Source organism: Urocitellus parryii, chromosome 5, assembly GCF_045843805.1.
Source record: "Urocitellus parryii isolate mUroPar1 chromosome 5, mUroPar1.hap1, whole genome shotgun sequence".
Taxonomy (NCBI): Eukaryota; Metazoa; Chordata; class Mammalia; order Rodentia; family Sciuridae; genus Urocitellus; species Urocitellus parryii.
Window position 1 is genome coordinate 36987514 of NC_135535.1, and position 13311 is coordinate 37000824.

General features: G+C 31.2%; 1 protein-coding gene across 34 annotated transcripts in view; it reads left to right on the plus strand.

The window, feature by feature from the left end:
• Window positions 1-13311, plus strand: part of Ppfia2 (PPFI scaffold protein A2) — a 453020-nt gene that overhangs the window by 284763 nt on the left and 154946 nt on the right. For 33 of the 34 annotated variants that reach the window (XM_026391438.2, XM_077799256.1, XM_077799255.1 and 30 more), the window contains one exon: window positions 5539-5613. The exons of the other annotated variant lie outside the window; for it this stretch is intronic. In XM_026391438.2, coding sequence (XP_026247223.1) covers window positions 5539-5613 — 75 coding nt within the window. The remainder of the gene's footprint in view (window positions 1-5538; window positions 5614-13311) is intronic. 34 annotated transcript variants of the gene reach the window in all.

Sequence of the window (13311 nt, forward strand, 5' to 3'; positions counted from 1 at the left end):
ATCCTTTGGAGATTAGTAAGGTTTATGATTTCAATTTTGTGAAATTTCAAAGAATGAACTTTAAAAATTAATAAGCCTTTGGGATTTAGTACAGTGGGAATTGGGGCACTTTATTATAAAATATATGACAAGTTCTGAGGATTAAAATTCAAACTAGGGATTATTGCCCAGTTATATCTAATTTTTGAGCATGCAGACATTTTTGTTCTATTTAATATTTATATACCTATATATTTTTATCATCAGTCTTTCAGATGTTCTTGGAGAAGGGAATTATGTGGAGTATGTGCATAAGGATAACTATAATTCTGTCTTCTAGATAATTAAGAAGAAATCGTATCTCATCTTTCATTTTAGCCATGAGAAGAAACTGATTTTTTAATAACTTTGAATAAAACATGAATGGATATTATATAAAGATGTATGTTAAACATACTATCAAATAATCATTTAATATGTTTAATGTTTAGTTTCCTATTATATTCCCTCTTTTATCACAAAAAGGCATTGTTAAAAATTTGTAAGACTTAATATTTACTTTGTGCCAGACTCCTTGGCAGTTATTTGGCACATAAAGATAAAAAAGGCATTCTTCTCATGAATGAATGGTTCATAGGACTGGAGACTCATATCAATATTCATATCAATAACAAGCAATACCAAAAATAGATGTGCACAATATAATATAAAATCACAAAAAGGCAGTGACAAATTGTACTTCACAGACAAGAAAGTAGAGAATGTTTCAAGAGGAAGTGACTTTTTATTTGAGAACCAAAGAATGAGGTTTTTGTTGTTGTTTTGTTTTGTTCTTTGTTTATAAGTAGAGAAAGTTACAGTAGACAGCATGGCCAACACACAACATAACTCTATATATTAACACACTATATATAAATATATATATATATATTATATATATAACACATAATATGTATATTATATATATAACACACAATACAACTCTTCTTATAGCTCTAAGAAGAACATGGATTGGTTCTGAGAAAATTTAACAGTTTCTTTCTTCTCTCTCTCTCTGGTACCAGGGATTCAAACCAGGGGTGCTTAACCACTGAGCTACATCCTCAGCCTTTTTTATGGTTTATTTTGAGACAGGGTCTTGCTAAGTCCTTAACACCTCACTCAGTTGCTGAGGCTGATCTTGAACTTGGGTTCTTCCTGCCTCAGCCTCCCAAACCACTGGGATTACAGGCATGTACCACTACACCTGGCTTAACGTTTTAAGGGACAGACCAAGGTACTAGAAAAGGTGTGATTTGGAATGTTCCCTAAGAGCACTCTGACATCACTTGAGGGATGCTTTTATAAAGAAAAATATTTACTAGAACTGAAAGAAATAAACAGTATTTGAGACAAATACCCTGATGATGTGAGTTCATTGAAGAAGAAAATAGTTTTTGCAGAAATTAGAATCTAGAAATAATTTGCTAAACAGAAGTTCTATGAGTTTAGCATAATTAAATTAAGAATTCTTTAATATGGCTCTAAGAGTTATAATACTATTATAAACTGAAACAGAAGCACACTGGTCACTGGTGAGTTTAGGGGAAACTGAATAGATTATCAATTAATGGAATGTTCAATAGCCCAAAGAAAGAAGGTTATGAGCCTGAGATCTGGAGTGGACTAACATGGACAGGTGATCCAATTCTTTGAGCATCATTTTTCTTCTTCTTTGGAATGAGAGTAACATCAGTAACTATCTTCAAGTTACCACGAAGCTTGGATATGATCTAGCTTTTAGCCAGTGCATAGCTTATGAAAAGTCCTCAAAAATAAACATTATTATTAATATGAGTAAATTTCAGCATTTGCTAAAACTTTCAGACTAAATAGACATTGCCATCACTATTGATCCAGATGTTTGTTTAAATAGCATTTAATTTAGTCATGGAGGAATTAATGTGTGCTTAAGTCCCTTTGTAGACAGTTTCCCCAATTAAGAGTAGCTCACAGATTTTTGTGGAGATGGGGAGGGACAAGGCTACAGACATAAAGAAGCAATTGCAATATTTTAATCTAAGCATTGTGGCTATTATGCTAAAACACAGATAAAAGCCATAAAAGATATAATTAACCTGTGTTGGGGATAAAAAACTACCAACTTTATCACAGAAAGTTTAGAATATAAATAACCAAATAAACTATATAAGATTGAGTATAACTATGGACAGTGACCCTGATTGGCAGTCTTCATTATTGATGTTTACTTATTTATACAACCATTGAGTTGTAGGGTAGAATTTTCACAATCAACTGAGATCAGCAGTAATCTTAACATCATCCTTCTATTAAGTTTACCAGGGTTGGAGGAAATGAGAAATATCCCTGTGTTTTTCAGAAATATCCCTGTGTTACTCAGAAACCATTGACTATTAAATACCAGATGTATTAGACATACATGGTCAAAACATAGTAATTACACATGCCTTCTTATTATACTTCCAGGATCTAATATCACAAGTCAAAATAATTTGACTTGTAGTATAAGGAGATTTCCTCACAAAAATGCTGTGTTATAGGATTGATAATCCCCCAAATGACACCCATTATGCCATACCATAATTTCAATTTGGAATTTGTGTTTCTTCCATCAAGATCTCTCTTCATCCTGAAACACATTTGTCATGTTCAGGGACTTGTTTTATATTAATCTTCAGGGGTAAAATTTCTATGACCTTGAAACAGCTTTTGGAAAAATGCTTTCCTTAGTATTTTTCATACTATTTTGAAGAAAGTCAATATAACAGATGAAAAGAAAAATGAAAAATTCTATAGGTAAATAAATAATTTGGAGTTGAGAGTTACTACTACAATAGTTCAACAAATAACCAATCATTTTATCTTAGGGGAAAGAGTATACAGACATTAGATTAATTGAAGTGGTTCAATAATTTTAAAAAGTCCAAAAAAGTTAAAATAGGGCTATATCAACTGTGTCCTTACATTTAGAAAAATGTTTAGACTATAATTTTACATTATGTCAATCATGTCTAGATAGCTTCACAAGAAAAAAAAACTATTTGAAAACAAACATAACTACAGTGTTCTGTTAGTGCCATGCTCAGAGCAGAGTAGAAGCTAAAAGTCTTGTCAGAGAGACTATTTTTTCCTATCAATTCCGTTCAAGCCATGTAGATAAAGTAAAATGTTAGAATTCTTTGTGCCCTGGAAAGATTAGTTCTTTGGATCCCTCCACTTTCTCCTTCCCAAGTTTAGCAGAGGTAAGATCAAGATGAAACTAACGTGTTTCATTTGCCTGAGTCTTGTCCAGAAATTAAAAGTACAGAGAATAATTCATCCTCATATAAATGTGAGTAAAGTATTTATATCATACTTTATTGATATTTACAGCTTCAATTTTTAAATTCATATTATTAATTCAATATATATACATAGATCATTTTTTATTTGCTTAGGAAGACAATTTAGATTCATTACTTTCTGGGTCATATAGTTTATAAAAACATCTCTAAATTTATTGAGGGATGATATTCCATTTTCATATTGTTGGATAAGCTCAATAATTTTTATTCCCTGAAGTTTCAATAAAATAAGACTATAAAATGCTCCACTTGTGGTAAATAGAATACAGATTAGAATAGTTTCTAAGATTATCAGTTTAGCAAAAGTCAGGAAGCTGTTTTCAACTACAATACAGCCTGGATTCAGTCATTCTTTACGTGGCTTGATTGACTCTGTTGGAAACATTCCAGTGCATCTCTGTCTTCCAAAACCCTTACAGCACTCCATGTATGAGCTGATCAGTGTTGCATACAGAGAGCATTATCATGTATTTAGTGACTTTGCATTGCTGTTCTCATCAGCCAGAATTCCTAGACTATCTTAGAACACCCTTATTTAGTTGATATTTTAGGAAGTAGATATAAAACTTTATAATCATCCCCATTAAATATCAGGCATGTCTATTAATATTTCTATGATATCTGCATTGCACATAGTGGTTATCCTTCTCATTTTCATGGCTTTATGATAATTGCTTCTATTTTATCTCTCCCAAAATTTGTCATTTAAAAAAATTCTCCAAATTAAATTATCAAAAATTTCCAAGCATTTATTGTTTACTAATTAATCAGTGTTAATTCTATGCATTTTCATAAGCAACTGGATATTTGGCTATAACACAGAAAGCTAGCATTTAAGCTGGCACAGCTAGAAAGATCCCATGAAACTGTTTTTGATATTAAATGTTCATTTATGCATGTATTATTACTTTTCAAAGAATTGGAGCATAAAAAATATAATTAATGTTAAAACCCCACTCAGATATTTTTCTTGCTTAATTAAGATGTATTTAAGGAGTCGAGTGCCCCCAATCACCTGAAAGTACATGTAATCATAATTCAGTATTAAAATGTCTGATTGAGAATTTTTATTCCTAATTATAGATTCTAGGTTAATAGGACATTACTGGCCTTTGATTTTTAACTGAAAAATAATATTACAACTCCAACTTTAAAATTTGTTTGTATCTGGTGTTTATATATTTTATATACTTAGTCTATATTTCCAGTTAAATATTATTAAAACAATAAAAATACCATTTAATTCATACATTATCAAAATTAAAGTATAAAGGAATATGATTATAATATTAAAATAAATATTCACTACATAAAGACTGTAAATGCACATGGAAAAAATTAATTCCTAAGTAATTAAAATTCATGATCAACTGCATCTTAATATTGTAAATTTGATGTTTTTGAAGGAAAACTAAACCACTGTAGTCATTCATTTTGATTCAGCAGTTTTTCTCTAAATATTTTACTTGTGATAAATACAATGTAGAGAACATCTATAGGTTTAAACATACAACCAATAAAACAATTTTAGAAGTTAGAGAAAAGCCAGAGTCAAAGAAACTTCTTGGAGTTTCATTTATGTGTGAAATATTTGTTAATCATAATTACTTTCAAACTGAAAGATGCAGTTTTTGGTTCTACAAAATATATGGTTCAGCCTTTGAAATCTGGAAGATAGTTGGGAATTTTAAAGCACTTTGTAATCCCTCAAAAATTATATAGACTTCAAACTAATACAAAACATAGGAGCAATAAACGTTTCAGGTTCTTAGAACACTTTGCTTTTAGGCAAATCATTTTTAAAGTTACAATATAAACATCAAATGAAAATTTACTTAAACAGAAAAATTTGCCTATTTTTTATGCTTAATCAGTGACTATTTTTCAGATGAATTCATAATATACTTTACTATGAATCAGAATTGAGAACAAGACCAGTCAATCTCCAACCCATCGGAAGTTCTATCAGTGAACCATCAAAAGGATTTGCTTACAAGAAACTCCCTTGATACAGGGATTCTACGAGGTGACAATGTATTCATAGTATTCCTGCCAAGTTTATTATTCTGGGCACTTAGGGCTATAAATACTTTATTATTTGCCAAATTGTCTCTGATGATGTTAATGATGGGTTCAGCACAGTTTAATATGCATGGGATGTACATTACTGCACATATTTTGATTTTTCTTCTAGGTAAGGGAGCGACTGAGGGTTTCTTTAGAAAGAGTCTCTGCACTGGAAGAAGAACTAGCTGCTGCTAATCAGGAGGTAACATACTGCACTTTCTCCTCTTTTGAGGTGCAATATCGCTAACATTATGTCCCTTGTGTTTCAAGTCACTTTTATTAAAACTGTCACAAAAAATAAATAAATTACATTCTGCATATGCCATTGAACAAGGCCTTTTCAAACTAGTTTCCAAAATTTTGCTTTCTGATTTCTGGTTATTTAGCTCTGTCACTAGAAGACCAAAGGATAATTATCAAAAATAGTAAGATAGAGACTTAGGAAAACTACTTTCAGAATACCAGTCCTTTCAAGAAGCAAAATATGGCCCCCATATTTGAAAATATGTCAAATATCTGTTAAATTTAGAAAATATTATAAATGAAGTTAACTCTTTAGATACACACACACACACACACACACACACACACACACACACACTTATTTCTCCCTCAGTTCCTGCCTATTCATATCTTCAAAAACCATGTGCCCATGTCTAGTGGCTTTATTGATCCACATATTTTGCTATAATTCCAAACTGTTAAGAAAACATTTTAAATTATCTCTTCAAGATTTAAAGGGTTGCTTTCATTTTAGAAGGTTTTGCTTTTTTTAATTTTATGTTATGCATAAATGAGCTTGCATAACACACATACAACACATACCCCATGAAACAAATATTTTCAGCAACTAAAATAAACTCATCTCTTTAACACTTACTTATAAGGCTACTTTTGCCCCCAGAAGTAAATTCTAGTAAGGTAACATTGATTTTTCTAGTAGTAGACATAACTAAAATTATTCATCAAATATTTCTGCTTTTAGTAATTAAGGGTATAAGAAGTTAGCATCAGCAATGATATGTCTTATAAAAAGATATTCCTAACAAGATAACATTTACATACACATGGTGTACACAAATATACATTTCAAACAACACAAAAAATCATGTCCAGTACAAAATCCCACATTATTTACTATAAACCAGGTCAACTAGACAAGTTTATATATGCTTACATTTACCCCAGGAATAATAATTTAAACTTTGAAAAATTATGAATTTTAATTCTAGGAAGAATAAGTTCCAGGAAAATTAAAGGATTTCATGTTAAAAGTATAAATTGTGATATAATAGTTTGTAAAAGAGAAAAAAAAACTTTCGGTGAACAGATTCAGCTTAGCAGACAGAATGGTTTGGGATAGGACCAAAAAAAAAAAAAAACGACGAAGAAGAAGAAGAAGAAATAAGGTACCTCTCAGTCATTATAGAAGAAAACAACCTCTGAGATACTGGGAAACAAGATGAGGTACTCAGTCCTTTTATGATATGAAACAGATAAATTATCTACAAATGAGAGTATACATACTCTGGGGGTTTAAAGTAGACAGTGTTACATGTATATTCATTTTGTATTTTATCAATGTTAATTGATCTTCATATACGATAAATATGTACACTAATATTGAGTGCATCCCTCGAAATATTTCATTGATAATGGTAAACAAAAGTTTTAATGACTACTAATATTAAAGTATCACTGAATATGACAATGATGGAATTTGTATTTATTATAAACAAAAATGTGGTGAGACCACTTAGCTAAAGAAATAAAAATATCCCATATGTTCAAGTGAGGCTTTAAAAATTTGCTCCAAAAATATCAATGGAATAGTTAATTCAATTATACCTAAAATGGGAGAACAATTGAGAACAAAGGTATAGGAGAGACTTTAACTGTTTCTGTAATTTAGTTTTAGCCCTAAATTATTTTCTTAGTCTCTTATAGGCAGTATCATGTTTGATTACTTATACATAGATAAAACAAATTTTAATTAACATTCTTTTTATATCTACTGAAACCTTTTTGAATACTTTTTTATTTTAAACAATTTATAAAAGTAAGAGAAAAACATTTGTTGTACTTATTATTAACTTAACTATGTTTTCTTCTCATTGTTGTTTATAATATCCATGTGTCTTAAACAGAAACCCTAGTTAAGAAGTCACAGACCCAGCAAAAAATATTTTCTAATGAAAACATTCTTAGAAATAATTAGTATTTTTTAAGAAAGTAAAAAAGTCAACTTCTGCTTTATAGTAAAATTAATATTTCAAAATGAAATGCTAAAACATTGTGACACTAAAAATTGAGTCCTTCATTCTTGTACTAATAGCAAGTAGTACAATAAATCTCTATAAGTAAAACTTAATATACTGAAAACAAGATAAATTTAGAAACTTGACAAAATAAGTTTAGGAAAAAATCACACTATTATCAGCTTTAGAAAGGGGAAACTTGGTGAAGTTTTCTTGTTAAAAGAAGCAATTGAAAATATTTAAGAAAACACTTTTCATGGCAATAAAATTAAATCTGTTCAAGAGCACATTATTAAGAGCCCAACAAAAATATGTAATGTAGATACAATAATTAACCACTAAATTCCTGCATATGGCTGAATAAACAATGGGCTGGAGGAAATTTTACTTCATGCTCCAGATTTTAAAATGAAATTTAAATGTATATTCAAGTGCGTCTTAAAATTCACTTGTGTCTTGAGCTCATATAGTAAGTAAGTTTGGAGAGTGAGTACCTTATGTTGTCAGAATCTGTCTGCTTCTTCAGTTTCTGGTGGTGAGTGACAGTTCAGACAGCAGGGAATTTATCCAAACAGTTTCTGAATGAATTCAGTTCCCAAATTTAGAAAACAGAAAACAGAGAGCAGAGACTCAGATTGTGAGTGATACCTTGATATATTCATACATACATGTGAATATGTAGCCTGAAAAGCTGACAGAGTAGAGTTTATCATGTGACTTGAATAGAGATTATTTTATTGTTTATGCATTATTTTTTCGCTGTCTCTGGATCCCTTGTTCCATTCTCACAGATGGATTTGGAATTATCGCTCTTCATATAATCTTCTCCTTCGAGCGCTTCTATCTTTCTCATTTATTCTTACCCATCCAAGGCCTCAACTATGATTTCTGTTGAAAAGAAACCAAACTCTACAGCTTGAGATTCATGCTGCCATCTAAGTTCCAGAAGAGATTTCAAAGACCACTTGACAGGTTCCATTTATTATTCTCTGTCACAAGTGTTCAACAGGAAACAAAGGCAGGGATCAAAATTCAGCTCAGAGTTGGCTAATCAGTACATGCACCAAAGAAATTGTAAACACCTATGGGAACATGTTTTCTAATTTACACAAAGTTATCATCTGCATTAATTGGGCCTGACCCTCCACCTAGTTTTCCTGATGTTTCCTTAGATTCTATATAGTTACACTAATGTAATAAAGTAAGTAGCCTTTTTAAACAGAACAAGAAATATTTCTGTGTTGTTCTGGGAAGAGCTCCAAAATATTCTTCTACATAAAAAGGATAAAGTTGTTTAGAATGATCCCAGTTTTATTTTACAAACAGAAATAATAGTAGTATATATTTCTATTCTGTAGGAAGAGAAAAATGTTTTTTTCTATAAGTACCAAACTTTTATTATTGTCTTTGCTCTTTGAAAGTACTTATACCATTATATTTCTGTAGTGTTTGGATTTTACTTTATGACTTTTCATTATTCTTAAAAAATAAAATAACAAAGACATTTTAAAGTCAGTTATTTTCATTAATAACATTATTTCTAGGTAATTTTATTGAACATTTAATAATAATGTTTACTGACTAAATCTCTAGGCTTTCTGCTATATATGTATATGTTAGCACAATAATTCTGGCAGTTAGGAGGTATAATTACTTAACAGATGAAACAAAAGGAGTTATTTCTCTTAATGTACTACTGTTCTATTTCATGATCTGGTAATATGAGATTTTGTCTCAGATCTCTACATTCAGGCACTTCTAATCTATACATACAAATGAATTGTTCCATTGTTCCTCACATCCATCTACTCTCATCTTTTCCCATATGTACTAAGATTGTGATTGTTCAGATCTCTTTTAATTCTCACCTGAGCTCTTGAAGTAGGTTTTTAATCTATCCTTGTCTACTATCCCTTTCTACTATATAATTCTGAAAGGTTAAACTTGAACCTCAATTAGTTTTTTGTAATATATTCTTGTTTTAGTCAGCTTTTTCACAGCTGTGACTAACAGACCTGACAAAGAACAATTTTAGAGGAGGAAAATTTTATTTGGGGGATTGCACTTTCATAGTTCTCAGTCCATAGACAGCCGGCTCTATTTCTCAGGGCTCAAGGTAAGGCAGAATATCATGGCAGAAGAGTGTGGTGGAGGGAAGCAGCTCACATAATGATCAGTAGCACAGAGAGAGAGAGAGACTCCATTCACCAGATACAAAATATATCCTCCAAAGCCATGCCCTCAATGCCCAACTCCTCCAACCACACCCTAACCACCTTCAGTTACTACTAACTTAATCCTGTCAGTAGATTAATTCACTCATAGTTAAAGCTCTCATAACCCAATTATTTCTTCTCTAAACCTTCTTTCATTGTCTCACATGAGATTTTAGGGGCTACCTCACATTCAAAGCATAATAATTCTGACCTATAAAATAGAGTTACATGCAATATACTCTCTATTAAGAACAGTGATATATGTGATATTAATGTATGTTAATGATAGGACATATTCCATATACTTGTAATATGCCATCAAAAATCTCTTCAATGACCCTAACCTACAAATGCAGTTTTAACTCTCATTACTCTTCCTGTCTTGACAGTCCTTCTAAGATCTTATTAAATGAGATCATGCATTGGTTTTGAAAGCAGTCAATTTTCCAGGCTCAAAATGTCACCCATGTAAATCTGTCCCCTGGAATGTCTCCACAACACCAATCCATTAGTCAAAATCATACTTCCTCTTGTAAGGTCATTTTCTAATTTTTACTTTTTAAAATATTTTTCTGTATTTGTTTTAGTTATACATAACAGTAGAATGCATTTTGATATATTATACATACATGGAATACAATTTCTCATTCTTCTGGTTGTACATGATGAGGAATTACAGTGGTAATGTATTTGTATATGAACATAGGAAAGTAATGGCCAATGCAGCTACTCTCCTTCCTATTCCCATCCCACCTCCCATCCCTTCATTCCCCTTTGTCTAATCTAAAGTACTTCTATTCTTCCCTACTGCCCCCACCCTCTTGTTGTGAGTTAGCATCCACAGAGAGAACATTTGGCCTTTGGTTTTTGAGGATTCACTTATTTCACTTAGCATGGTAGTCTCCAGTTTCATATATTTACCAGTAAATGCCATAATTGCATTCTTCTTTATGGCTAAGTAATATTCCATTGTGTATATATACCATATTTTCTTTATCCATTCATCTTTTGAAGGACACCTAAGCTGATTCTACAGTTTAGCTTTGTGAAGTGAGTTGCTATAAACATTGATGTGGCTGCGTCATTATAGTATGCTGATTTTGAATTTTGGGGTAAATACCAAGGAGTAGGTCAAGTGGTGGTTCCATTCCAAGTTTTCTGAGGAATCTCCATACTGCTTTCTAAAGTGGTAATACCAATTTTCAGTCCCACCAACAATGTATGAGTGTACCTTTCTCCCAATATCCTCATCAACATTTATTGTTACTTGTATTCTTGATAATTGACATTCTGACTAGAATTAGATGAAATCTCAGTGTAGTTTTAATTTGCATTTCTCTAACTGCTAGAGATGTTGAGCCTTTTTTAATATATTTGTTGACCAGTCATATTTCTTCTGTGAAATGCCTGTTCAGTTCCTTTGCCCATTTATTGATTGGGTTATTTATTTTCTTGATTTTAATTTTTTAGTTCTTTATACATCCTGGAGATTAATGCTTTAAATAAGATGCAGGTGGAAAAGATTTTGTACCATTCTATAGGGTCTCTCTTCTTAACATTCTTGTTTTTTTCCTTTGTTGTGAACAAGCTTACATTTAGACATTGGCATTTAATGCAGTCTTTTATGGTTCCTCATCAACTAGTTTTGCTCCATAGTTGAACTTGCTAAATTTTATTACTTAAACACATAATATGGGTCTTTAACAAATTATTACATTTAATTTTATTCTTGACTAAACCTAGGTCAAAAAAATAGACTACATCTTTTTCATTTATATTTATTTCACTCAGTACAGTGATTTGAGTCTTGTAATCAAAGTATATTTGTCAAATTGCCCTGTGTGTAGTTCATTTTGACCAATATGTTCATTTGTTCCATAGCTATCTCCTAAGTGGATAGTTTGAATAAACTCAGACATGCTCAATTAATATGTTGATCATTTATACAAAATGGACAAGGTATTTTATTTTTTTTCTTTCAGTGTGTGATTGAGCACCTACAATGTTCAGAAAATTTGGGGAGTTTCTAAAAAGACAGTGGAAAAATAAAATAAATCTTTATTATTATATATTTTGCATATTTTCATTAACTTACCCTGTATTAAAAGAACCAGGCATAAAACCACATAACTAAGATATAATAAAAACACATTCAAAATATAGGTATAAAGTGCAAAGGAGAGGAGGAGAGCATTTATTATGAGGCAAAGGATAAGAACACTAATTTGTGTGAACATTCCCTAGAAGGAAGACTATGACATCTTCAAAACTGAGAAAGCTGTCAGCTGAGAAGACAGAAGATTAGGAAAACCGGAAACTCCCCTTTTCAAAAACAGAAGATGATGTGTTGATAAGAGTCAGGGGTGTAAAGCAGTGAAAGAGGAGGCTAAAAGGTTGAAAGAACTCTGAATGCCATGCTAAAATTTTGGATTTCATACTTTGTGAAAATAGAAGGTGCTAGAAATATGTATCTATCCATCTATCTATATTTTTTTGGTTGTTGTTCTTGTTTTTTGTTTTTTGTTTTTATTTGCTTTATTTTCTTTTGGTAATGTGAAATCCCTTGAAAGTATGTCATGGTTTCTTGTTTGTTTGTTTCTTGTTTCTCTGTGTTTTTTTTTTGTTTTGTTTTGTTTTGTTTTGTTTTTTGGTTAAAATAAGGGTTGAGGTGAAGTAGAGCAGGGAAGTCGGTATGATCTGATATGGTTAGCTAGCACAATGATCTGATGTGCTATTTTGATTACAACACTTCAGTTCACATTTATTAGACATCTTTTGTTTGTCAGATATTGCATTAAGCACTGGGTAAAAATAAAACAAAGAATTAGTTCTGCTCTCTAGTGTAGTATGGGAAATAGATGTGTTTTAATTGTAAAGGAGAGTTAGTGTCTAATGTGTATTAAATTCCAATTTGGATGATGGCAATAGTTGTATATCAATGTGCATGTACTTAATGCCTTTGAATGGCAAGCTTAAAGGTGTCTAGTAAATTTTATGATATGTATATATTTTACTGCAATAAACACAACTATAACAAAATATGACTAACCTGAAAATGAAAGTAGGTACAAAATTTAGTAGAACTACAAAAGGAAGTGATCTGTTGTATGTCTGGAAATGAGAAAGACTAGATGGTGTTACAAAAGTCTTCCTAATGAAATAAAGGATTTTACCCAGAATTTAAGCAGTAGCAGAAAAGAACTTATGGGATGGACTTAGTGTAAGAGAAGGGAAGTGGGCCGAGATGGGATTGAGGTTGCAGAGACAAGAAGATCTGAGCTGGGGCGGACTGGAGCTTAGACTTTGTCTTGTAGTTAGTAGTGAGCCAACAGAAGTTTCTATGGAGAAAAGGGACGATCTGATTTTCAATTTTAACAGAAAAGGGGTATTTTGAAAAGTTAAAGATTAAAGAAAAAACTCATATGA